At 45.6% G+C, this 27,194-nt stretch overlaps 1 protein-coding gene across 1 annotated transcript in view; it reads right to left on the reverse strand.

The window, feature by feature from the left end:
- Positions 1–27,194, reverse strand: part of tmem131l (transmembrane 131 like) — a 210,796-nt gene that overhangs the window by 5,052 nt on the left and 178,550 nt on the right. The window contains exons 26-33 of the mRNA XM_072496016.1: positions 21,905–22,053; positions 17,792–17,910; positions 11,646–11,809; positions 11,084–11,278; positions 9,291–9,366; positions 9,070–9,200; positions 1,714–1,834; positions 428–516 (exon numbers count right to left, since the gene is read on the reverse strand). Coding sequence (XP_072352117.1) covers positions 428–516; positions 1,714–1,834; positions 9,070–9,200; positions 9,291–9,366; positions 11,084–11,278; positions 11,646–11,809; positions 17,792–17,910; positions 21,905–22,053 — 1,044 coding nt within the window. The remainder of the gene's footprint in view (positions 1–427; positions 517–1,713; positions 1,835–9,069; positions 9,201–9,290; positions 9,367–11,083; positions 11,279–11,645; positions 11,810–17,791; positions 17,911–21,904; positions 22,054–27,194) is intronic.

The following is a 27,194-nucleotide window of genomic DNA, read 5'->3' on the forward strand; positions in this document are numbered from 1 at the left end:
GGAAACCCCACCATCCAAAAATTCCTGTCCCAAATAAAAACAGACTTTGGTTTCTTCCCTCAATAACTGACTATCAGGAGTATAACAAAGTCAAATTCTGGAATAATCCATCAGGAAAAGCCATTTGAGGGAATTATATTTCCAAAGAGAAATGATTGAGTAGATATGGAAAGAAACCAAGGTTGATTTGACCAAAGTTAGCTTGCTGGAACTAACTCTAGGTTTCTAAAAATTATATTTAAGCATCAATGTGCACAATATTTAATAAATAGGAGTTAAGGATCGACTGTAGTTTGCTAGAAATTCACAGCTGAAGAATCTAAAGGGTATTCTTCTCTAACTGGCTCTTTTATACACAAGTCAATGTTCACTTCCAGAAGTGAAAAGTAAGGTTTCATGTTATCAAGTTGTCCTACAGACACCTTACCTTCAGAAACATTGGAGAAATCATTCTCATGGTATGTGTTAAAGATATTGCTGCAATGATCGCCGTTGTACGTGGTCCGGGAAAGATGGCTTAGTATCAATTTACAGACAAAAGGAATTAAAAAGATAGAAAAGATTTAATTTTAAGTAACAATACAAACAATACAAGCAGCCTCAATTGTGACTTAAGTCAAAAGCCAAGACTATATTAGCTGGTGATGAAAGGTGAAATCCAGGTGTCTATTTTAACATGAGTATGTAAACAAAGCCTGCTTACAGTGAAAGAGTAAACTATTATTTTTCATACATTATATAAAGGGAAGGGTAGACCGAAAAAGAAAATCATGGGAGCAATTTTACAGGTCTGCACGCCCTTTGGGGAACCTTGCCTGCCAGTAGCACACATTCGATACACACTACCCAGAGTTTTCTAATCATTGCGCGCTGACCCATCAAGAAGGCTTTAAAGAGTTGAAATTTGAGTCATTTTGGCTGAAGAACATTAATAGCAAATCATATGGAATTAAATAATCCAAAATATAATCAATGAGCATCTTCTAAAGTTACTTGCATGTCTCACTTAAAAACAATCGCTAACTAGATAAGCATATTTTTTAAAAAAATTATTGTACAATCAAAATTATTTTAAAATCCCAAGTATTACACTTGTCCTCGGCCAGCCCTTCAGAGTGGAAAGTTGAAGGTACCCTTTCTCATAACGGAACATGGATCACATTTCCTGAAACCTATGCACAAACTGTGTCAAATATGACGGGCAGCATTTCATATTAACATTACCAAATGCATGGGCAGCACGTTGGTGTAGTGGTTAGTGCTGCTGCCTCACGGTGCCGAGGTCCCAGGTTCAATCCTGGCTCTGGGTCACTCTCCGTGTGGAGTTTGCACATTCTCCCAGTGTTTGCGTGGGTTCTGCCCCCACAACCCAAAGATGTGCAGGGTAGGTGGATTGGCCACGCTAAATTGCCCCTAATTGGAAAAAACAAATTGGGTACTCTAAATTTATATATTTTTTTTAATTACTAAATGCAGGTTGAGCACAACCAGTCTTTAAATGGCAAAACTGGATTAGGGTGGGGGAGTGATGCTGTCCATGCCTAAAATTACACTTTTAAAGAAACAAACATATTAAAAATGCCCTTAATATTCCAAACTATTTTTTTTGTGGAGACTGAGGTGAAGTATCACTATGAAAAAGATGCTCAATGGTACAGAAATTAAAGCTATGTTGAGACTCTTTGGTCATGGCTGTTTATGGAACTAACATACCTGTAATCAGCAGCAGCATTTGGCTGTGGGTTGAACTGCATACCATTACCTGAATGATATGCCATGCCATTTGCAGGAGGAATGGATTTTAAACATTGCCCATTTACTGATGTGTAAAGACCTGAAAAATGCAAGCAACGATGAGGGTAAATGTTACAATCAAAAGAAGTTACATTAGCACTGCTGAAAAAAATAGCAAAAACCCTCAGATTTTCTTCAGTACCAAGCCACCAATTACTAGGAACAGAAGTAGTCCATTCGGCCCTTCAAGCTTAGTCCATCATTCAGAGATCATGGCTGATTTTTATCCTAACCTTTTATTCTACCCTTGGCCAGCAAAAATCTATTGATCTGAGATTTGAAATTACTAATGAACTAGCATCTACTACGTTGTATGGGAGTGTTTAACGCATCGAACACTCTTTTTGTTTCCTGACTTCTCAATGGCCCGGTTCTGATTTTAAGGTTACATTTTTATGTCATGGATTTAGGTGTTCAGGGCACAATTTCACAAGGTGCAAAACTTGGAAGTGCAACAAGAAAAGCAGTGAGGAAGATAGTAATAAATTTCAAGAGAACAAATAACGAGCTGGTGGAACAAGCAGGCGCATGGAGATGAACCTCAATGTGGAAAAGTGTTATGTGATAGGTTTTGGTCAGAAGAATGAGAGGAGACAAAACAAGCTAAATGGTATAATATTAAAGGAGGTGCAAGAGAGGGACCTTAGACTGTTGGTGCACAAAACCGAGGCAGTAGAACAGCTTAACAAAACAGTGAATAAAGTATATGGGATCCTGGACTAGAGGGCAAGTGTCAAGAGTTATTCTAACCTATGTAAAACACTAGTTCAGACCCAGCTGGAGTAGTTTGTCTAATCCTGGTCACCAAACCTTAGAAAAGATGTTAAAGCTTTGGCGAAGAAGAGATTTACTAGAATGGTTCTCGCGATAAGGGATAACAGTCAGGAGGCTAGAAGACAGATTACAGTCACATGGATAGAGCTGTATGCCTCACGAGGATTTGATGGGAGTATTTAGCTGGAGCAAATAAAGAGGAAGATGAATAACAACACAACACAGACTTAAAGCGATTGATTAAAAGAAAACATTGTGACATGAAGATAAACCTTTTTCGGGCAACAAGTGGTAAGATTCTGAATGCAAAACCAAATGGGGACAACCAGGGTGGTCAATGCAGATTTAATAGTGACCTTCCAAAAGGGAGTTGGATAAATATTTGGAGAAACAGATTGGAGGGAAATGGGCCCAGTTGGATTGCTTTTTGAAAGAGGTGAAGCAGACTTGATGGACAGATTGTCTCCTTGTGTACTCTACTATTCTCTGATTTTATGTCCCCTTGCCCCCCACCTGCAGAAAGTTTTTCTCCCGGAGGATCAAGCAGGGTTTGTGAAGGGGAGGCAGCTCTCTGGTAACATTGGGAGGTTGTTAAAATCTAATTATGACCCCGTCAGTGGGGGCGAGTCCAGAGGCGATTGTGTCAATGGATGCAGAAAAGGCCTTTGACCGGATAGAGTGGATATATTTGTTGAAATCCTGGGGAGGTTTGGGTTCAGGCCTAGGTTTGTGGCGTGAGTTTGGTTGCTGTATGCGTTCCCTATAGCAAGGGTGCGAACGAATGTGCCAAACTCAGGGCATTTCGGGTTGCACAGGGGAACTCGGCAGGGGTGTCAATTGTCCCCGCTGTTCGCATTGGCGACTGAGCCCCTGGTGATGGCAATTTGGACCTCGGCTGAGTGGCAGGGGCTTGAGAGGGGGGCAGGGAACAATGGGTGTCATTGTATGCCAATGACCTGTTGCTGTTCGTGACGGATCCGTTAGAAAGCATGGGCAGAATCATAGGCTTGCTGGATAGGTTTGAGGCCTTTTCAGGCTATAAATTGAACGTTGGGAAAAGTGGGGTGTTTCAGGTGAATGATGCGGAATGGGGGAGAACCTGGGGGCCCTGCCGTTTTTGGTAGCAAGGGAGTGGTTCCGGTACCTGGGAATCCAGGAAATGCATGAGTGGGTCAAGGTGCATAGGTGAAACTTGGTGGTTTGGTGGAGGAGATAAAGGGGAACCTTAAAAGGTGGGATACGCTGCACCTGACACATGGCAGGGTGGGTGTAGGAGGTGAAGAGGAATATACTGCCAAAATTCCTGTTTGTGTTTCAGCCCCTCCTGATCTTCCTCCCCAAGGCCGTTTTTCATAGGGTAGATGTGTTAATCTCAGCACCTGTGTGGCCAGGGTTGGTGCTGAGGTGAAGAGATCTCTGTTGCAAAGGCCAATGCGGGAAGAGGGGGGGATCCCGAATTTGTTGCATCACTATTGGGCAGCAAATGTGGAAAAGGTGAGGTGGTGGTGATTGGGTTAGGTTAGAGGAATCATAGGTTTACGTCAGGGAGAATGGATGAGATGTATAGGAGGTGGAGAGGTTAGGGAGGGTCAGGGACATGTTTGCGGAAGGGAAGTTTGCTGGGTTAGAGGAGCTACAGGAGAGGTTTGCGCTACTAAGGGGGAATTTAGATATTGGCAGGTGCGGGACTTTGCACGCAAGGAGCTGCCTTGGTTTCCTCAGGTTCCAGGGTATGCGCTTTTGGAGAAAATGTTGCTCCTGGATGAAGGGAAGGATGGCAGGATTGGGGCTCGGCCCAGATAAGTGCTTTTTTCCGGAGGTAGAGGACAGGTGTGAGAGAAGTGGAAGGGGGCTAGCGAACCATGCCCCTATGTTCTGGGGGTGTGAGGAGTTGGAGAGCTTTTGGGAGCGGTTTTCGGGAACATATCAAGGATTGCAGAGGTTGAGATGAAGCCGGTTCCTATGTTGCCGATCTTTGGGGTGTCGGAGGTACCGGAGCTGATGGAGGGGAAATGGCCGATGTCGTGGCCTTCACCTCTCTCATTACCCGGCAGCGGAAAATTTTGAATTGAAGGTTGGCCATGCCACCGGGGATTATAGAGTCATCAAATTTACAGTACAGGAGGCCATTCGGCCCATCGAGTCTGCACCGGCTCTGGGAAAGAGCACCCTACTCAAGCCCACACCTCCACCCGATCCCCGTAACCTAGTAACCCCAATTAACCTTTTTGAACACCAAGGGCAATTGAGCATGGCCAATCCACCTAACCCGCACATCTTTGGACTGTGGGAGGAAACCGGAGCACCCGGAAGAAACCCATGCAGACACGGGGAGAACGTGCAGACTCCACACAGACAGTGACCCAAGCCGGCAATCGAACCTGGGACCCTGGAGCTGTGAAGCAACTGTGCTAACCACTATGCTACTGTGCTGCCCAATTGTGACATGTTTGGAAGACTTGTACGAGTTTCTTATGTTGGAGAAAATCACATTTGATTAAGGAGGTCGGAGGAGGATTTCGAGGTACGGTGGAAGCCGTTCATGGCTAATTCTGAAGAGCTGTTTGTCGGCCGGGGGGGGGGGAGGGGGGGGCCTGTAACGAGGGGAAAATGTACAAACTGTACAGTCTGTCAGATGTTAAGGCTGCGCATTATTCTGTTGAATATGTTTGGAATAAAATATATCAGACATCTCCGTCTGCTACTTTGTTAATTCCTAAGTTTCAATTAGGTTCATTAGGTAGGAACTACCCTTTACAAATCCAGATTCATTCTCTCTAATCAGCTGAAATTTGTCTAAGTGCTCAATCTGTCCATAATCATAGATTCCAATAACGTCCTCACAACACGTTTGGGATTAACAGGTCTACAATTTCCTGTTTTTTCTCTCTCCTTTCATGAAAAATTGAGTTACACTGACAATTTTCAATTACAAAGGGACAATCCATGGATCGAGGGAGCTTCTTAATTATTACTTGATGAACTGGGCATTTCCGTTCGAAAAATCTTTCTAATGGACAACAGAAACCTGAATTGAATACCCATTAAATACCAACTCTCAGTACTGTTTAGATTATTTAAAATTAAAACGCAAGTACTGTAAAAGAAATTACAGCATAAACATTGACTGAAAACATAAAAACGATCAGAAGTTTGTAAAGAAAAGTAATTTGTAACTGAATCATGCGCTATCTTGAATGGTAACAGTCCTTGCAAGGAAAGCAAGAGATTTTAGAGAAAGAAGTTTCTTCAGCGGCCTTGGCTAGACAATTATCCTCAAGTTTTTAAATCATGGTATCTCTCACATGATTATCATAAAATAGATTCAAGACAGATTATGCCAACACTTCAAAAAAGGTTACATATCAATATTTGGATGCAGCAGGTGGGAGAGAGTGGTGATGCATTAAAGATGAAACATAACTGAACATAATTTAACAAGCATTTGGTTTGGCCAGCAGGCCAAGATTTTAAATCCAGAATTTAGTTACATAAATGTCCTGAGGCACAAACATACATCAGATATGGCATTAGTTAAAACTATGGCACAAACGAAGATGTGATTCTAAACCTTCGCCATGCAAATCTATTTTGAGGGGGCTACCCAATCGCGATGTCCCGCAGCTGGCCACCCTCCGGCCCCCGCAGTGCTGCGCAGGTTAGGCCCCAACCACTGGATTTTCTGGGTCTCCCCCCTCCCCTTCAAGTACGGGGGTGGGGGCGACCCGACTCACACCCCCCCACAAAGACCTCCTGAATAAAGGGACCACCTAACTAAAGGGATCACCCTCCGAGACCCCCTAAATCAGTATTTTTCAAACGTTTATTCCCGGAACCCACTTTCACCAACCGGCCAACCTTCAGGACCCAAGCCGACTGACCTTCGTGACCCACTACGGCTGACCTTCGTGACCCACCATTTTCTCTTACCTTTAATGTGACAGGTGAGCCTGCCTGCTTGGTACTAACGATCTCACTCCAATCAGGTTCATAGGAGAAGAGGGCAATGCGCATATTAGGTGCAGACTTCAGCTTGTTTTTTTGTGCAGTCTTCCATCTTTGTGAGAATGGAAAATCGAACCTTGCACATGTAGGACGTTGTGAAGGGCAATAGCAACAAAATGCTTGTTTTACTCAGCATTGGATACTCCGAGAAGGTGACATTCCAGAATGCTGACAGCCTCATGGGCTTTTGCTGTGTTTTTAATGTGCTGTCACAGGTCAGGTACAGCAGCGGAGTATTTTCATTTGGAGTCAGCTGTAAATTAATAACTGACTCTGGGGTCTCAACCTCAAAAAGGAATTTCTTTCAAAATCTGAAACTTCAATCAATTTGCCAGTACTTCCTTACATATAACACACATGGGCTTTGCGTCCTGATTTGCATTGGCACAATTAATAAAGCTGCACGTCAAGAAATCACCTTTATGCTGCTTTGTTTCTAGTTTCAGCTGTTCACTAGAGGTCCTAGAGCTTACACCAGCACTGCTTTGTCCTGCCATGGTCTCTTCCAAGCAGCTCACTCCAACAGATTTAGTTGTGAGATCCTGGCCATCTCTTCCTTATCCCAAAACCATCCATTTTCAATTCTTCAGCGTTGTTGCCTTTCTTGCTAGCAGCTGCAAAATGGAGGAATCTCTCTTCTGTGATTTTGCACCCAAAGCAAGGACGTACAGGGCAAGTGTTGTCAGTATACGTGCCAGGCACGTGACCTGCTCTCTGCCGCTGTTTCTGGCGGGAAGTCTCAACATTTAAAAAAAAAAAAAAAGAAATTTGGTCCTGGGACAGTGCGCTGACATCAGGCGGAGGTGGTCTGCTACGCTGGGCTCCAGGTCTGTGCACTGCCGGATCCACTTTAGAAGGCACGCATGCACAGAACGCCGGCATTCTTGAAAGGCAGTCGCGGCCGGCATGTTTTTAAAAGCCAGTCACGTCTTTGGATGCTTCTTCTGCGAACAAGGACGCCCCAACTGATCGCTCTGCGACCCTACCGACTCACACCCACGACCTAGCTGTGGGCGCGAACCCGAGTTTGAAAAACTCTGCGCTAAATAAAGAGGCCCCCCCACAGACCCTCCAGAAGAGAGACACCTGTCAGGAAGCCCCCCTAGAGGAGTCCAGACAAACGCAGTGAAAAACATTACCGCTTTAACACTCACCTAGGCAATGCACCTGCTGCCTCAGACACAGAAATTCAAACAGAATCAAATGCTTTCCAGTCACCTCCCTTCACGCTAGAGTATATTGAAGTGGTCAGGAGAGTGTCCCTTTATTTAGGGGGTCCCTGTTGGGGGGAGGGACCCTCGGATGACTTTGGGGGCCACTCCTTTAAAGGATCATCCACTTTGCCAACTGCGACGTCCACGTTTGTCAATAGCAGTAGTAATTCTCGCCCACGTGATTCCCGGCTCAGGGGACCGGAGAATCACACGTGCCCAGGGAATATGGTGCTGGGCCGGCTAAGGGATGCAAATGGGTCTTAATAGCCTATTGCATCCTCCCGCTGGAGCGGGGCACGAACCTTAATCCTGATGCCAGCGGGGGGGCTGGAGCATTGGAAACGAGTGCCAATCCAAGGAACGAGGGTTGGCATGGTTGCACAGTGGTTAGCACCATTGCTTCACAGCACCAGTGACCCGGGTTCGATTCCCGGCTTGGGTCATGTCTGTGCAGAGTCCCGTTCGCCCCTAGAATGGCAATAATAATAATCTTTATTATTGTCACAAGTAGGCTTACATTAACACTGCAATGAAGTTACTGTGAGAATCCCCTAGTCGCCACATTCCAGTGCCTGTTCAGGTACACAGAGGGAGAATTCAGAATGCCCAATTCACCTAACAGCACGTCTTTTGGGACTTTGGGAGAAAACTGGAGCACCCGGAGGAAACCCACGCAGACACGGGGAGAACGTGCAGACTCCGCACAGACAGTGACCAAAGCCGGGAATCGAACCTGGGACCCTTGGATGTGAAGCAACAGTGCTAACCACTGTGCTACCGTGCCGTGCTAATCAGGATCCTATGCAATTTATAGGGCCCGAAATTCTGTAGCAACAAGGAGCCTGCCGTCTGAGACAAACAGGCTCTTCGGTCACCCAGCAATACACCTGTGAATTTCACAGCAGAGTTAACAAGGCGGTAAGTCTGTTGACTTCATTTTGAGATGATACTGCCTCACTAACATCTATTTCCGCAGGTTAAAATCAACCTCATGATCTATTGGGTGACCTTGCATAGTAATTTGTGCATTTCTTCAAGGGTTGGCATTTCTGTACAGAATCAAGTCTCTCACATATTTTGATGACTAATACTGTGTCAGTACTTGCTAAAATATTAGTAGTGACACAGGTACAATGTGAATGCAGCATAATATATTTAACTTTAAGGCTACTGCTTAACTTCAGTTTTCTCAAATGCTGTTTTTTAATCTTTAGAAGACCAGACGCATTTACTAACAATTCTAAATTACTCATTGCATTCTAACGTACAATCTGCTTCTTACCTGGACTTTTCTTTAAACCTGCAGCGACTGCAGCGAAGGAGGGGCAATGGCTTTTATCTTGGAGAGATGAGGGCTGTGGATCTCCTCTTAAATGTACATTGTTACTGGGCAATTGGCTGAAATGAGCAAGCCTTTTACAAAATAGAAAGGAAATATAAAATTCGAGCAACATTTTATATAATGTAGCATTTTGCTTTTAAAAAAATGATATATATTGTTACCTTCTACTTCCTGGACTGTGATGTTCTTGTAAAGTTGGGCTATAAAATGGAGAAGCCTGCTGGAAAATCCTCTCCCCTAAACAAATATTTAAACTTTAAAAACACAGTATATGCAGGTGCACTTTTCTTGACTTAATTTATAAACAACATTAATTTTCAGAAGTTTATAGATATAAGGCACGGATTAATGCCCAAAATCCAGGGTCCAATTCTGGGCACGTACAGCAGTGTCTTTCTCGTCGCCGCACTGTTTTTATTTTGGTCTGAGAGGTGAACACCCCGCCGAGGCCACACTTGTCTCACTTCCTTTTTTAAATGCTGCTCAGATCTCTCGACCCCCCTTGGAATCCTAAACGTGGCCTCCTGACACCACCCCCCCAAACGAACTTACCCCTTAGGGGATCCTCGAGCCCCCCCCCTCACCCCACCTCTTCAAGGCAGGGCACCCCATGACCAGATCCATAGCAACCTGCCACCTGTCAGTTGCCCTCGTCAGTGTGACCCAGGTACCCTGGTAGTGCCTCTGCCAGCACCAACCTGGCAGTGACCGGATAGTTCCAAAGTGCCATGCTGGCAGTACCAAGGTTCCCGGGTTCCAGCTTCCATGGATAATCATGGGGCGGAGCTTTCAGCATGATCTTGATGGTATGGAAGGCATGGTGTGTGGGAAAGAGTTCAAAGCAAGCAAGGTCTAAACTTTCCTTGTGGAAGCTGGAGAAACACTCCTGTTCCTATTGGCCCCGCTATTTTAATCAATTGAGGGGCAATGTAGCATGCCCAATCGACCTACCCTGCGCATCTTTGGGTTGTGGGGGTGAGACCCATGCAGACACAGGGAGAATGTACAAACTACACACAGACAGTGACCCGAGGCCGGATCGAACCCAGATCCTCGGTGCTGTGAGGCAGCAGTGCTAACTACTGTGCCAACGTGCTGCCCTCTATTGGCCCCAGTAGACAAGTTAAAATATCACATCTGATCGGGCTTCTTTTGGCCCCAGCTGCTCTTCCTGTTAACTTCACCAGCTTCCAATTCATGATCCTAATGAAGTATAGTTAGGGTCTGATTAACTCACTCTATCCCAATCTGAATATTTAAAAAGCTGTCACCGATGTTAGCTAGGTGGTAGTGCTGCCTGTTCAGAAGAACAGTCTTAAGAAGAATGGCAGGGACCGCATGGTATGTTGGAAGGACGGTCTCTTGGCTGATTGTCATTGCTTGCCCACCTAATTTATATCAGGCAGGTAGAGCTAAAATCACCACTGATGTGCCTTAGACCCAACCTCAGAACAGCATCGCTGACTGCACCAGTGCACCCATTCCCCACAGCGATCATCCTTAGAAATGTCTTGGTGGCATGACTAATGCGAAAGCGAAGCTGTTTTGTGCGGCTGGCCAATACTGATTAGGAACAAGATTAACACCATCTAAACTTATTTCACAAATAAATAAACCTTCCACTGTTTAGAACAAAAGCAGAAAATACTGGGCAATCTCAGCAGGTCTGACAGCACCGGTGGTGAGAGAGAGATAATGTTTAGAGTCTAGATGACTCATCCAGACTCGAAATGTTAACCTCCTTCTCTCTCCACAGATGCTGTCAGACCTGCTGAAATTGTCCAGTATTTTCTGTTTATGTTTCAGATTCCAGCATCTGCAGTAATTGCTTTTGTCTTCCACTCTTTAGGCTGGGAAGCATTTGAGCAGACGTCCAATAGGCAAAAATCTACCATCTAATCCAGTCTTGAATTATAATTTACAGATAAGAATTTATTTTAAAGTCTTTACTTACTCTGTGCAGCGGAAGACACAAAGTGCAATTTGGCATTGATACTTTGATCCTTTTCTCCCTCAGAACTACTGCTGCTCCAACTTCCCCAGCTATCACGGCTTGCTCTCACACTATCCGACGAACTGCCAGAATCAGAGCTGGATTCACCAGAACGTACTTTCCCGAGTAAAACCCTCCAATTTGGACAACAATGCCCTAAACAAAGACCCAGCACAACAATTCAGCAATGTTCAGCAACAAAGTTATTTTAATTCATCAAGATTTAAAGCTGCAGTGTTATGCACGGAACAAGCTCAATTTAAAAATGATCAGTCTAGTGAAGCAATAGCCTATTCTACATATTAAGACATCTACAAGTTAAAGTTACTGTGTTTAACATTTAACTGTGCTGTTACACTGTAGAATATGAGCTTGAATTAGGAATATGAAATACCTCCAATTACAGTATTGACTGAATTAAATTTATCCCATTATAATAGAGCTATTTCAATTTAGGCCAGCTGAACATATTAGAATTTCAAGAAAACACAGCAAGAAAATGTAATACAAGCTGCATAGTTACCATTTTCTGCCTCTTTAAGATAAAAGTCAGGTTTTGTATATATATTAGCATTTTCCTTTTTGCCATATTGCCACACTTTCCTAGATCGATCCTGCACTCTATCTTCTTTTTGTCTACGATTGTAGGTCCTCTCGCTGTGCACACCACCTGCCTGCTCAATTAACCTAGCAAAAGAGTCAGATATTTAAAATTTAACCAGTTCTTAGCACAGCTTCTAACCACAAAGCAAATTTTAAAAATTACTCTTTATTTAAAGGTTAGAAATTAAAAATCATTAGTCGTCTATAATCTACATACTGTGGATCACCTGCTCATAGATGCAGTTTTTGCAGGACATCAGGTAGGTTTTACCTCCACACTGTTTCAGGAGGCAGTCACACTTAGGTTAGCAAGTAGTACAGGTCTGGTTAGTGGTCAGGGTCAAGATGGCATGATTGTCAGTCAGGTGAGAAGATCCCAGCATCAATGCTGCAAGAGCCTCAACCTTTGCCCTAATCCAACAGATTCACAGTTCTAGCAGTCTGTGCAGGTGAGAGCAAAAATCTGCAGTGTGGATAAGCAAACTGACTTTGACGTCATGGCTATTCAAGTGGGAGGAGTAAAAAGGAATGAGGTAGTGGTGGGGGACAGTATAGTCAAGGGTTGGTGGGGAGTGGGGGGTGGGCGGAAGAGGAGATAAATTAATAAATACTGTTCTCTATATTTGGGACTAGGTAGCAAAGATTGGACTTCCTGTCTGGTACAAGGATTAAAGCTGGAAAAAAAAAAACTGGGTGCGGGAAGGGGCAGGATCCAGTGGTCATGGTCCACGTAGGAGACAACATAGGTAGACCTAGGAATGAGGTTCTGCTGAGAAAATTTGAGTTAGGGTCCAAAATAAAATGCAGAAACTCAACAGGTAATAATTACTCGATTGGCTTGCTTCATGGGCACTGGCACCGTTGCTGGAAAAAATGGGAGCTGTTCGGTTGGTTTCCACTTAAAGTGGGATAGGACAAGTGTTCTGGTGATCACCTAACTATGGCAATAGCTGGGCTTTAAACTAAAGTAGGTGTTTGGGATAGAAAGATTCAGGGGAGGGCATTTCCAAAATCTCAGCTGTCTAGTCTTGGGTGGCACAGTGGTTAGCACTGCTGCCTCACAGTGCCAGTGACCCAAATTCAATTCCAGCCTTGGGTGACTGTGTGTGGAGTTTGCACACTCTCCCCGTGTCTGCGTGGGTTTTCTCCGGAGTGCTCTGGTTTCCTCTCACAGTCTAAAGGTGTGATGGTTAGGTGAGGTCCTCTTTTAGAGGGTCGGTGCAGACTCGATGGGTTCTATGGTTTTATAGTCCTTGCCTTCTTCCCCCCCCCGCCCCCCCCCCCCCCCCGCCCCCGCCCCCAACCGCACCAATATTTCTGCAGTTAATTATTTGCTCAAATGCATCCTCACCTCCACCTTTGATGCCCTACAAGGTTAGGTCAGAGAAGCTGGGGTTGAGTGAGGAGAAATTTGATAGAGGTGTACAACATAATAACAGGTAACGTAGACAAAGAAAAGTTGTTCACAGTAGCTGATGGGATTAGGGGACACAGATTTAAAGTTTTGGCCAAGAGACATATGTGAATGAGAGGAAGACCTTTTTATCTAGTGCATGGCAATGACCTGGAACTCACTGCTTTGAAAATGGTGGAAGGGGATATTAATTATTTCAAAAGGAAATTGGATGGACACTGGAAGAAATAAACTAACAGGGTTACAAAGATAGAATGGGGAAATGGGACCAACTGGATTGCTCTACAAAGTCGGGTTTAATGGACTCCTTATGTGCTATTATGACTCTCTGAATAATCCCCAATAAAGCCATTACTCCCTCTCACACTGGCCATATCTGCCGTATATCCATTCTCTTAACTTCAAAAACAAATTTGAATGGATATAGCGGACAGATACGGTTTAGCATTTACTGACAGATCTGCTTGGAACACGTGAAGCACCATTGGTCCTTTTATAAAAATGATTTAATGGGATATGGACGTCATTGGCAAGGCTAGCAGTTGTTGCCCACTCCAAATTGCCCTCGAGGTAGTGGTAGCGAACTACCTTCCTGATCTACTGCAGTCCACCCGCTGTGGACACTCAGACAGTGCTGTTAAGAAGGGAATTCCAGGACTTTAATCCAGTTGGAATGGTGATATGTTTCCAAATTAGGATGGTGTGTGGCTTGGAGGGGAACTTTCAGACGATGCTGTACCCATACATCTGCTTTTCTTGTCATTCCAGGTGGTAGAGCTTGTGGGTTTGGAAGGTGCTGTTGAAGCCTTGGTCAGTTGCTGTAGTGTATCCTAAAGATGGTATACACTGCTGATACTGTACATCGGTGGTGGAGGGAGTGAATGGTTATTCTCTGCTCATTCTTGGGGTTTCTTTACCACAAGGATAGCAATTAACCTTGTCTTACTGCACAATACTAGATTTAAAATTTATTAATATACTATAGAAAGCTATCTTGAATGCATTCCATAAACTCCCCCTCTGCACCGTTACGACAAATTTGGTTGCCTAGTCTGTATAAAGATTAAAGCCACCCCATAATTGCCTTTGTTACACGCACCCTGAATTCCCTGATTTATACGCTACCCATCACTCCAGTTAACGTTAGGGAGATCTATAAACTACACCCACTAGTGTATTTTTCCCTTTGTTTCTTAGCTCCACCCAAATAGATTTTGCATCTCAATTTTTCAAGCAATGATCCTTTCTCTCTACCAGGGCTACCCCTCCTCATGTTCCATTTTGCCTATCTCCTCAAAATCAAATATCGTGTGATAGGGAATTCCCAAGTTCATTCATTCTGCAAACACGTTTCTGTAACAGTTTAGATCAAACTCATTTATTTCTATATGTGCTATTAATTCTATTTTTGTGAAAATGCAGTGCCTGTTGAGATAGTGCCTTTAGTTTTGACTTTTTGCTATTTTTGACTGATGTCACTGCCACAACAACTAATGCCCCTCTGTACCTTTCCTGATGCATTTTGCTCATTTTAGCCAAATCCTTACTTTATTATACATCCTTGAGAGCTCTATTCATTTTAAATGTAGTAAAAAAAAAAAAATTTAAATTTAGAGTACCCAATTCATTTTTTTCAATTAGGGGGCAATTTAGAGTGGCCAATCTACCTACCTCGCACATCTTTTGGGTTGTGGGGGCGAAACCCACGCAAACACGGGAAGAATGTGCAAACTCCGCACTGGACAGTGACCCAGGGCCGAAACTGGGACCTCGGCGCTATGCGGCAGCAATGCTAACCACTGCGCCACCATACATTTAAATGTGGCAATAACAATTTATATAAATATAGCATCTTTAATGTAATGAAATGTCTCCAAATTGCTTCATAGGTGAGTTATAAAGCAAAGATTAGTCACTGAGCCCCACAAGGTGATATCAGGGCAGGTGGTCAAAAACCTGTTAAAGATGTAAGTTTTAAGAAGCACTGTAAAGGAAGATAGAGAGTCAGAGAGTTTTAGGAAGGGAGTTCATAAACTTAGGGCCTAGACATCTGAAGGAATTCCACCAATGGTTGAGCAATTAAAATTAGGGATGCTCAAGAAGCCAGGATTAGATGATTGCAGATATCGTGCAGCATCGTGGGACTGGAAGAGATAGTGAGGGGGGAGGCCATGGATGGATTTGAAAACAAGAATGAGAAATTTAAAATCAAGACATTGCTTGGCTGGAAGTCAATATAGTCAGCGAGCACAGTGATGGTAGGTGAATAGGGCTTGGTGCAAGTAAGGACACAGGCAACAAAAGTTTTGGATGACTTCATGGTTAGAGAAGATAGAATGTGGAAGACCAGACTGGAGTGGTCATGTTCAGAAGTAACAAAGACATGAATGAGGCTGTAATTCCTGACAAATGCCAGGATTAAGAACATGGACTAGGGCTAGAGAAAACCTTGAAGTGGGGGGGTTATCCAGTTGTCATGGTTCATGCAGGTACCAACGACAAAGGCAGCGCCAAGAAAGAGAGGGGACGCCATCCATGAAAGGGGTTGTGAACGTTCGATATCTCCACCACAAGGAGCTGTCAAAGACCAGAAATTGAATATATTTAAGGCAGAGGCCTACCACAAGGAGCTGTCAAAGCCCAGAAATTGAATATATTTAAGGCAGAGGCCAACAGAGTTTTGAGTACACACATACCTAAGGGATATGGGGTTAGTGCAGGAAGGTGGAGTTAAAATATATGATCAGCCATGGTCTTATTGATTGGTGAAGCACACCCAAAGGGCCAAATGGCCTACTCCTGCTTCTTTTGTACATATTCTTATTCATGGGTAAAGGGATTTGAAAGTTCAAATAGATATTTCTCTGGAAAATGCGAGTAGATAAAGTTATAAAGGCAAGTAATTCCAGACTTCGGAAATAGGGGCATATAACATGGTAAAGAAGAATCAATTTATACTAAACAAGGATACTAAAAGTAGAGCGCAGTTTCAGGCATCCCATTATGGAAATTATATTCAAGCTATAGATTAATGAAGATCATGCCAGAAATTATCGTAGTTTTAACCAATGGAATAGGGGAGATTAAGGTGACATTTTCAAAGAGGCTTTCAATTATAAAGAGATTTCTTCATGAATAGAGAAAGATATTGGGCAGGATTCTCCGGCTGTGCCCGCCCGGCGACCGGAGAATCCCGCCTGAAGTCAATGGCTTTTTCCATTGTCTGCATCTCACCGTGGCGATCTTGAAATGAAAATCGCTTGTCACAAGTAGGCTTCAAATGAAGTTACTGTGAAAAGCCCCTAGTCACCACATTCCGGCACCTGTTCGGGGTTGCGGCGGGCAGGGCGGAAGAATCCAGCCCATTTTGTCTGGCTGAGAAAATAAGTAATTAAGGGATTTCAACTTAAAATTGTCACTCAGGAAGGAGGGGAACTAGGACTAATTTCTTCACACAGAAATTTTCTGAAGTGTGTAATGATATCATGTCACAAAGAGAGGCTGAGACAGAAACCATTTTATGGAAAATTGAGGAACTATTTGAAACAGAGGAACTATTTGAAACACAGCTTGAAGGCTGTGGAGAGAAATCAACATAGCGGGACTAGTTTTGGATTACCTGAGCCAAACACTATAGGCCAAAAAGATTCCTTCTGTGTAGCAAATTTCTATGGTTCTAAATCTTTAAAATTTGGCTCAGCTCTAGATATCTTCTCAAATACAGTGGCATCAGGCACTCTCATAAACAGTCCGAGCATCTTAGTTTTATGGGAATTAACTTGTATTGTCCTATTATCCACTTGTACAATAGTGTACACCAGAATGTAAAAAGATGGCCTTCCATTGTGTTCTGGACCAAATCTGTGCCTTTCAAATGTATATTTCTTCAATCTCTCTGAAGTTGGACAGAACAATCACCTGGTCATTCAAATCTGAATACAAATCATTAAGGTGTTTCATTTCACAGGAAGCAGACCAAGAAAATGATCAGATTCTCGGTCTGCATGAAATAATATCAAGTAATGAGGTTGCTAAGCCTCCTCATGCAAGGCACCGTACTTAAATAGATTTGGTTCCTTACTTTCTCTGCAGAGAGTGTCATCAGCTCCCTACTGCCAAAAACTTGTCAGTCTACAAAATCTTCCTCTTTGCCTAACCATGGGTGCCTTTATAGCCCGTCTTGCAACCAAAGCTCAACTGTTATTTAATTTTTTTTTTGTTAGAACTTAATACATGATCCCACCCCATCTCTAGGAGTTTGTCAGATGAGCTCCAAATAAATCCTTGACCATCATCCTCTCTTTGAAACTAGCTCCTTCCAAAGTTTCATCCCAAACAGCATGTTATCTATCCTGCATAGCTTTGTGGCAACTCCTCCACTGTTTCCAATCTCCTGGTTAAAAGTTGGGTTTAATACACATTCTGGAAATATCTACAGCACTGGCCCACCTTTTTAAACCAGTGCAAATGCATTCTTTTCGAGCATATTTTCTAAAAAAAAGTTAGGTTTAAATAAAATGCAAAAATGTGGCAATCTATACCTTGACAGCAGCCTGTTCTATTGTACGCAAATAGTGATATTTATGTCACCCATAATCATATTTACTTGCATTAGATCTTTAAAAACATATCTTTGAACATTTCATACTTACTGCGCAGAAATATTCCTGTTTTTCCCACAACTTTTTCTTCCTTTCCATTTATTACGAATTGTAACTTCGCTTTTCTCCTGTTGTCTTTTCTGCTTAACATTGTCGATTGATGTCTTTTGCTGATAGAATTAAGTGTTTTAATTACATTGTGAGAAGATTATAAAATAGTTTCAGCATTTTATGATTCGTCAAAAACTGTCTCAAAAGGGAGCAATTTTATTTTTGTAGGAATAATCAACTTCACAGCCTTCAAAAACTGATACTTCATTATGTTCTGTGCTTTCAGTTAGCACTGCATAGAGAGCCAGAGCAAAAGTACCGTTGTACAGTACTCAACAGAGTTCCATTTCAGTGTTAAAATTAAATGTAAAATACATTAAAAGGAATAATGGAACTGACTGGGCAGTGGGATAGGCTCAGTGTCACAATGTGTGCATCTGAAATATTATCGGTGCTCAGAAGCTGCACCCACACACTAACTGCAAAAGAGGAACAAATGGTCTTGCATTGTTATTATTTTTAACTTTAAAAGGGAGACAAACTGCTTCAATTAATTAAATAGTTTTGAAGTTTAGTCATTGTTGCAGTACAGAAAGTGGAACAGCCAATTTGTGTGAAGCAGTAATGAAATAAATGACCAGATCATTTGTTTTTAGGTGTCGGTTGAGACATAAAGGTTGACTCGAACATTTGGAGAACCGACCCCTCAATAATGCTGTGGGTTCTTTAATGTCCACTTGAAGGAGCAGACAAGAACTCAGGTTTAACGTCTGGCACTAAAGGTGGCACTTACTGGAGTAGCAACCTAGATTTTCTGCCCAGTCTCTGAAACAGAACTTGAACCCACAACCTCCTGATTCAGAGGCACATGTACCATCACTGAGCCAGGTTCAATAAGGTTTCAACAATCAGAAGAAAGTCATATAGTGTAATTGGAGCATAATATGGTGTGGCTTGCTGGTGGATCCATTCCTTAACAATATCCCTTTTGGTCAAAGAATTCCTACTCCAGGCCTTCTAACACCCAATCCATGCATCAGGCATTTTTAAAAAAAAGTACATTTTTAAGTACAGTTGCAACCATGTAAAAGATTTGTAACCAGAAACCATGCACCTACTTGTCTGTATACAATTAAAGTTCCTGTACCTCGTGCAGAGACACACCCACGTGGTGTACACAAAGTTGGCGGCCATGTTGGGTTCCCCCTGGACAAAGGGGAACCCCAGAGCGCAGGGGCCCGGCCTCACGGTGAGTACGGCAACTGCGGCCATTTTGGACGGCCTCCTAATAAAGGGAAACCCCGGAGTGCAGGGGCGCGTCCACCAGGTCATTTTGGTTGATCCCGCAGAAAGGGGGGACAAAAAAACCACACCAGGATTATCACCTTGAATTAACATCCCAGTAAAAAGAAACAGAGTCTTTGCCCACTTAAGAAGCTTGAAAGCCGACATAGTCTTTCTGCAAGAGACACCTGAGGAAGAAGGACCGACTGCGGGTAAAGAAGGGCTAGATGGGACAGACGTATCACTCGTATTACGGGACAAGGGCTCGGAGAGTAGCAATACTGACTCGCAAGAGGATGGTGTTTACGGTGACAAGGACAGTTAAGAACCAAGAGGGACGGTACGTCATGGTCAGCGGTGTCCTGGACCCGTATTGACTTTTTTGCAGTGGGGAAATTGGTACTTCCAGAAATAGTCAAAGTGGAATATTCCGCGATAGGCATCTCCAACCACGCTCCACATTACATGGATATGAAGTTGGAGACAGGCCGTGCCCAATGCCCCGCATGGAGGTTGGACACTGATCTTTTGGCCGAAAAGGTCTTCTGCCAGAAAATATCACAGGCCATAGCGAGTACATCAGTAACAACCAGATTGGGGAAGTCTCATATTCCACATTCTGGGAGGCACTGAAGACTATGATTAGGGAGAGATTCTAGCCCACAAGGTAAGTAGAGACAGAGAAGAGAGGGCGGCTAGGCAGCAATTGATAGACTCCATCTTGGAGGTCGACAGAAAATACTCTGAGGCCCCGATTGTAGAGCTTCTGTCGGAGAGGAAAAAGCGACAAATGGACTTTAACCTGATATCCATCAGGAAAGCAGTGCACCTTCTATTAACATGGAGTGAAAGCAAGCCACCTGTTGGCTCACCAGCTGAGAAAGCAGGCAGCTATGAGGGAAATAGTGGGCAGCACGGTAGCACAAATGATTAGCACTGTGGCTTCACAGCACCAGGGTCCCAGGTTCGATTCCCTGCTGGGTCACTGTCTGTGTACGTTCTACCCGTGTCTGCGTGGGTTTCCTCCGGGTGCTCTGGTTTCCTCCCCCAGTCCAAAGATGTGCAGGTTAGATGGATTGGCCATGATAAATTGCCCTTAATGACCAAAAAGGTTAAGAGGGGTTATTGGGTTATGGGGATAGGGTGGAAGTGAGGGCTTAAGTGGGTCGGTGCAGACTTGATGGGCCGAATGGCCTTCTTCTGCACTGTATGTTCTATGTTTAAATAGCAACGGTAAAGGATAGCAGAGGCAGACGAGTAGCCGAACCAAAATAGGTCGAAGCATTTGAGGCCTTCTACTGGGGACTGTATACCTCTGAGCCCCCCCCCCCCGAACGGGGACGCGGGGATGAAATGGTTTCTCGATGAACTGCACATGCCAGTAGTGGGAGACGATAGACGGTGGAGTTGGAAGTACCAATAGGACTGGGAGAAATCATGGAGAGTATTAACTCCATGCGGGCAGAGAAGGTGCTGGGACCCGATGGGTGCCTGCAGACTTCAGAAAGAATGCGCACCAACCCTGGCCCCATGCCTACAGGAAATGTTCACGGATTCGCTCGCGAGGGGCACTCTGCCTCCAACGCTAACACAGGTCATGATATCACTGATACCCAAAAAAGACAAAGACCCGTCGGAATGCGGATTGTACAAACCCATTTTGCTTCTCAATGTGGACGCGAAGATACTCCCAAAAGTCCTGGCTAAGAGACTGGAGAACTGCGTACCAGAGGTGGCAGAGGACCAGATTGGCTTTGTCAAGGGTAGGCAGCTAACTGCGAACATCAGGCGGCTGCTGAATGTTATAACCCCACCCGGGGAGAGAACACCAGAAGTGATTGTCTCCCTGGATGCAGGAAAGGCCTTCGACAGAGTCAAATGGAAGTACCTCATTGAGGTACTGGAGCAGTTTGGGCTAGGAACGGGGTTCACCTCATGGCTGCATTTCCTGTACAACGTCCCCAAGGCGGGCGTTCGGACCAACACCATCAGAACTGAATACGTACAGCTGCACAGAGCAGGGATGCCCACTATCCCTGCTCTTGTTCGCCCTGGAAATCGAACACCTGGCAATCGTTCTGCAAGACGCGAAAGACTGGAAGGGCATCCGAAGAGGAGGCAGCCACAGCCGAGAGCGTGAGGGAATGGAAATAAGAACAGAACACGGAATGGGTGAGGCTGGAGGAGTCCGCCTGCAAGGGACAGACCCTCTGAGCCCTCGCCATGGCAGCGCTCCTATCCCCCGCCAGCAAAATACACATCCTGGTGGCAGCCACATTGAGGACATGGGACCAAATGAGAAAACATTTTGGTTTAACCGAGATGTCCTCCATGGCTCCATCTAAGGTAACCACAAATTCCCTCCAGCCATGCTTGACTCCACCTTTAAGAAGTGGAGACAGGACGGGGGGAAACTAGCGGTCAGGGACTTTTTCCATGGGGGACACACTCGCGACCTTAGACAAACTAACGGAAGAACTGGAGCTACACGAAAGGACAGGAGTGCCGGCACCTACAAATCAAAAATTTTCCCCGCAAGGAGACAGCAAGGTATTCTAGGACCCCGAGAGACACTTTACTGGAGGAGCTAATAAACACGGACAGTAAGGAGAGGGGGAACTGTGGGGACGTCTATGGACGACTGCTGGAAGGGCAAGAACACCATTGTATGGAGCTAGGCAGAAATGGGATGACAAACACGGGACGGATGTGGGTTGGGTTTTCTGGAACATACAAAGCACATAATATTTACAAAGTATGTTAAACTGTCATACTGTTAAAGCTGGAAAATGCAAATAAAAATACATATTTTTTAAAAAGTTCCTGTACCTCAGCTGTGGGCAGAATCTGCACTATAAAGGAAGGCAGTACATTTTGTAGGACTGGCACATGAGCTTTTTCTTGAAGTTCAAGGGACACCTGCTCTTCCACCTTCAGATTTTCGCTGATCTTCTCCATTGTCCCTTGCTGTGGCTTATCTGAGCGTTAGAATTACAACATAAATAAAAAACACTAACACCTAACGAAATATCACATCTAATGTTTTTTATTCAAAACTAATTCTCTTCCCATCGCCTCCCCTCACACCAAGGTTTATCCACCACTCCTGAAAGAGCCATCATTCTCCTTGGGTAAAAATTCACAAGCACCGATAGTTCTCCACTACCTCGGCTAAGTGGTATTATTTATGTGCAACATTGAACATGGACCATCTAATTGATGGCGGGAACATGACAAAAGGTACATTGAAGCATGGCTGTATCCAATCATGTCCCCACTTGTTACTTCATAAACCTCCAACTAGAATCACTGAATAACAGTGCAGAAATCCGCACCGATTTCTTTTCCCAAATTCAGAGGCTCAATCCTAGTTGCAGCACTCACGAGTGCTGTAGTTGAAATTAGTTACCTCAGCACAGGAATTAAATTGTGAGACTTCCTCCTCTGGTTTAGTGAGTTGAATTGCTCACTGGATCTTGCATCTTTACTTAGGCCTGGCACAGCAATATGTTCTCAAGTGATTTCTCAGGCATATGGATGCTGGTTAGTAGAGCAGCGTGTATATATCAAACTCAGGTGCTCAGTGACCGATTTTCGCCAACTCGGCTATATGGAGCAAGTGGTGTTACCTTATGTTGCTGGACTGCTTCATTCTAATGTAGGCACCAGTGTCAAACCAGTATAAAAGGAGAATCAAACAAAGTCTGTAAACTCAGGCAATAGGTTTAGATGAGTAATTCATTTAGTGTGCTTCTTGCATTATAACTGGCTGACTATGCTACTGCCTTATAAAATCTATACGATATTTAACCTACATATTGTGACAAATGCAGGATTTTAGATATATATTGGATTATAAACATTTGGCAATTTAAGGATTAAAATCCTGAGTTAGTGTGTGTTTGATTGCAGTAGTCATGACTTCCGGTTGCGGCGATGCGGAGCTAAGCCGCACATTTCGGCAGCTCCCGCTATAACGGACTTTTGGGCTCTCCGGAGGAGCCCCAACCAAAATTTTATGATCAAATCCCGTGTGGGAAGGTGAAGTAAGATCCCCCTTCCGTCATATGGCGGGGATTAGCAGTAGAGCAGCGGAAAAACAGGTTTTGGAGCAGCGGCAGAAACGAGGGGGAAAAAACAAGATGGCGGAGGACGGAGATCGAGCAACATGGGGGCCGGGCCAGCAGGAGTTTCTCAGGCGCTGCGTGGAGGAGCTTAAAAAGGAGGTGCTGGCGCCAATGCTGTTGGCGATCGAGGGGCTGAAGGAGACCCAGAAGGCCCAGGCGGTAGAGCTCCGAGAGGGGAGGGATAAAACTAACGAGAACGAGATCTTAGGCCTGGCGGTGAAGATGGAGGCGCACGAGATGGTGCACAAGAGGAGGGCCGAGAGATTAGAGGTCCTGGTGAACAGGTCGAGGAGGAAGAATCTCCGAATTCTGGGTCTCCCCGAAGGAGTGGAGGGGGCTGATGACGGGGAGTATGTGAGCATGATGCTCCATTCGCTGATGGGTGCGGAGGCCTCTCCAAGCCCCCTGGAGCGAGAAGGGGCTCACCGGGTCCTGGCGAGGAGACCCAAGGCTGGCGGGCCGCCAAGGGCGACAGTGGCGAGGTTCCATCGCTTTGCGGACAGAGAGTGTCCTGAGATGGGCCAAGAAGGAGCGGAGCAGTAGATGGGAGAATGCGGTGATCCGAGTCTACCAGGACTGGAGCGCGGAGTTGGCAAAGAGGAGAGCTGGCTTCAACCGGGCCAAGGCGGTGCTGCATAAAAAAAGGGTGAGATTCGGAATGCTGCAGCCAGCGTGACTGTGGGTCACTTATCAGGACCGACACCACTATTTCGAAACGCCAGAAGAGGTTTGGACCTTTATCCAAATGGAAAAATTGGACTCGAACTGAGGGACTGTGGTTGTGGAGGAGATGTTGACTGTATACAGGGTTGTAAATATGGGTAAAGAATGTTTCACGGGTGGGACGATGGATGGGGATGGGGGAAAGAGTTTTTTGATGGGACAGTGGGCGTTGGTGCTGAAGGGAGGTGAGACTCGGGGATGGGGGAATTGGGATAAGGCCTCAACAGGAGCTGCGCCACAGGGGGCGAAGCTGGCTCAGGAAAGCGCGGGCTTTTTCCCGCGTTAGGGAGGGAGAGGGATGGAGGAGCGCAAGGAGGAGGAGGGATTTCCACACTGGGGGGGGCAACGTGAAGGCGGGGGAAGCCGGGGTCAGCAGACTTACGGAAGTATTATGGGGGGAGCAAAAGAGCTAGATTCGGATCTAGCGGGGGGGGGGGGGACGACAACACAGTAGGGTTGCTGCTGCACTGGCCGAGGGGGAACTGAAAATGGAAGAGGTGGTCGGGGCGGGGGTTCCCCGTCTGGGGGACTGGAGGGTGCGGGAGACGCAGGCACGGGACTGGCCTAAGATAGGAGATGGCTAGTCGGGGCGGGGGGGGGGGGGGGGGGGGGGGGGGGCGGGGGGGAGGAGGAGGAGGTAGCCCCCCAATCCGGCTGATCACGTGGAATGTGAGAGGCCTAAATGGGCCGGTTAAGAGGGCCCGGGTCGCACTTAAAGGGACTGAAGGCAGACGTGGTCATGCTTCAGGAGACACATCTGAAGGTGGCAGATCAGGGGCGTCATTCTCCGACCCCCCAGCGGGTCGGAGAATGGCCGTTGGCCACCGTGAATCCCGCCCCCGCCGGTTGCCGAAGTCTCCGGTACCGGAGATTGGGCGAGGGCGGGAATCAGGCCGCGCCGGTTGGCGGCCCCCCACTCGATTCTCCGGCCTGGATGGGCCGAAGTCCCGCCGAGAAATTGCCTGTCCCGCCGGCGTAAATTAAAGTAGCTATTTACCGGCGGGACAAGGCGACGTGGGCGGGCTCCGGGGTCCTGGGGGGGGCGCGGGGCGATCTGGCCCCGGGGGGTGCCCCCACGGTGGCCTGGCCCGCGATCGGGGGCCACCGTTCCGCGGGCGGGCCTGAGCCGTGGGGGCACTCTTTCCCTTCCGCCTCCGCAACGGTCTCCACCATGGCGGAGGCGGAAGAGACTCTCCCCACTGCGCATGCGGGGGAAACTGTCAGCGGCCGCTGACGCTCCCGCATATGCGCCGCCCCGAATGTCATTTCCGCGCCAGCTGGCGGGGCAACAAACGCCGTTTCCGCCAGCTGGCGGGGTGGAAATCCCTCCGGCGTCGGCCTAGCCCCTCAATGTCGGGGCTCGGCCCCCAAAGATGCGGAGCACCTTTGGGGCGGCGCAATGCCCGTCTGATTGGCGCCGTTTTGGGCGCCAGTCGGCGGACATCGCGCCGTTGGGGGAGAATTTCGCCCCAGGTCAGGTTAAGGAAGGGATGGGTAGGACAGGTGTTCCATTCGGGGCTGGATGCGAAGAATAGAGGAGTGGCAATACTGGTGGGGAAGCGGGTGTCGTTTGAGGCCAAGAACATAGTAGCGGACAATGGAGGCCGATACGTGATGGTGAGCGGTAGGTTCCAGGGGAGGGGAGTGGTATTGGTAAATGTATACGCCCCGAATTGGGACAATGCTGGATTCATGAAACAGATGTTGGGGCTTATTCCGGACTTGGAGGTAGGAAGCTTGATAATGGGTGGGGATTTCAACACGGTATTGGACCCAGCATTGGATCGCTCCAGATCTAGGACCGGAAAGAGGCCGGCTGCGGCCAAGGTGGCAGGGGGTTTATGGATCCGATGGGGGGAGTAGACCCGTGGAGATTTGCCAGGCCTTAGGCCTGAGAATTTTCTTTTTTCTCCCATGTACATAAGGCCTACTCCCGGATAGATTGCAGTAGTCATGTTTTTAAAATAATCTAGTTTTGCAAGACCAGAAAACCTTCAGGACCAGAGTAAAAAGCCTGGGATAATGCACTGTTATTTGACTTGAGGGAGTCCCTGGGAATTAATGTGTTTTAAGCCTGGGGTATTAATTTGTTTTTAGCTTGGGGAGATGATGTCATTGCTGGGTGGAGCTACGGTATTCAGACATTTTGAGATAGCTTTTGAGTTGAGTTCTGATCTGGCTAAAACTGAGTCCACAAGTAAGCTCTTCTGCTCTCACAGTAGGATAGTTACAAAAACAAGATTCATAATATTTAAAGCAGTGCAGACTTGGCTCAGGACAAGGGGGAAACTGAAACAAACCAGTTGAAATAGCTTTTAAAAGGCATCCAGCCATGGTTTGAAGGGATTCTACCAAGAGCCAAATCTGTTCTGGAAAGCAAGTATTACTCTGTGCCATGGGGAATTAGGATGGATTGAGTGCTGTATGTTTTTTTTCTTTCTTGTTGTTCAATTGGGAAATGAGAAAGTAATTAAGGGTATTGTATTTACTGTGTTTAGAAGTACGGTTTAAGCGTAATTGCAGACTATTTTTGGGTGTGAGGTGAAAAATTTTAATACTGTGTAGTTTTGTTTTAAAATACTAAATCCCTATTTTTTCGTGCAATCACGCCTGGAGCGAAATATTCTTTTCGCACAGTCTTGCACAATAATCTAAAATATTAGGGTTTCAGTCCAGAATCCTAGCCACTGTTGGGTTTTGGTCTGGGATCATAATAAAATACTGGAAGACCACAACATGCTGCCTGGATTGGAGGGTAGGTCTTATGAGGAAAGGTTGAGAGAGATAGGGCTTTTCTCATTGGAGCGAAGGAGGATGAGAGGTGACTTAATGGAGGTGTATAAGATGATGAGAGGGATAGATAGAGTGGACAGCGACATCCTTGGGTGGATGTAGCTGCTACAAGGGGGCATAACTATAAGCTTCATGGTGGAAGATATAGGAGGGATGTCAGAGGTAGGTTCTTTACTCAGAGAGTGGTTGGGGCGTTGAACGCACTCCCAGCTATGGTAGTGGAGTCGGACACTTTAGGAACTTTCAAGCGGTTTTTGGATAGGCATATGGAGTGCACTAGAATGATTGGGAGTGAGCTGATTTGATCTTAGTTTCAGACTAGTTCGGCACAACATCGTGGGCCGAAGGGCTTGTACTGTGCTGTACAGTTCTATGTGCTATATAACATAAATCACCGTAATTTAAAATATGATGGTATTCAAACACCACTGTTAGAATTAACATACGTTTCCTATTCTGAATAATCTTCAAAATAT

Source organism: Scyliorhinus torazame, chromosome 3 (genome assembly GCF_047496885.1).
Source record: "Scyliorhinus torazame isolate Kashiwa2021f chromosome 3, sScyTor2.1, whole genome shotgun sequence".
In the NCBI taxonomy this organism is placed as follows: domain Eukaryota; kingdom Metazoa; phylum Chordata; class Chondrichthyes; order Carcharhiniformes; family Scyliorhinidae; genus Scyliorhinus; species Scyliorhinus torazame.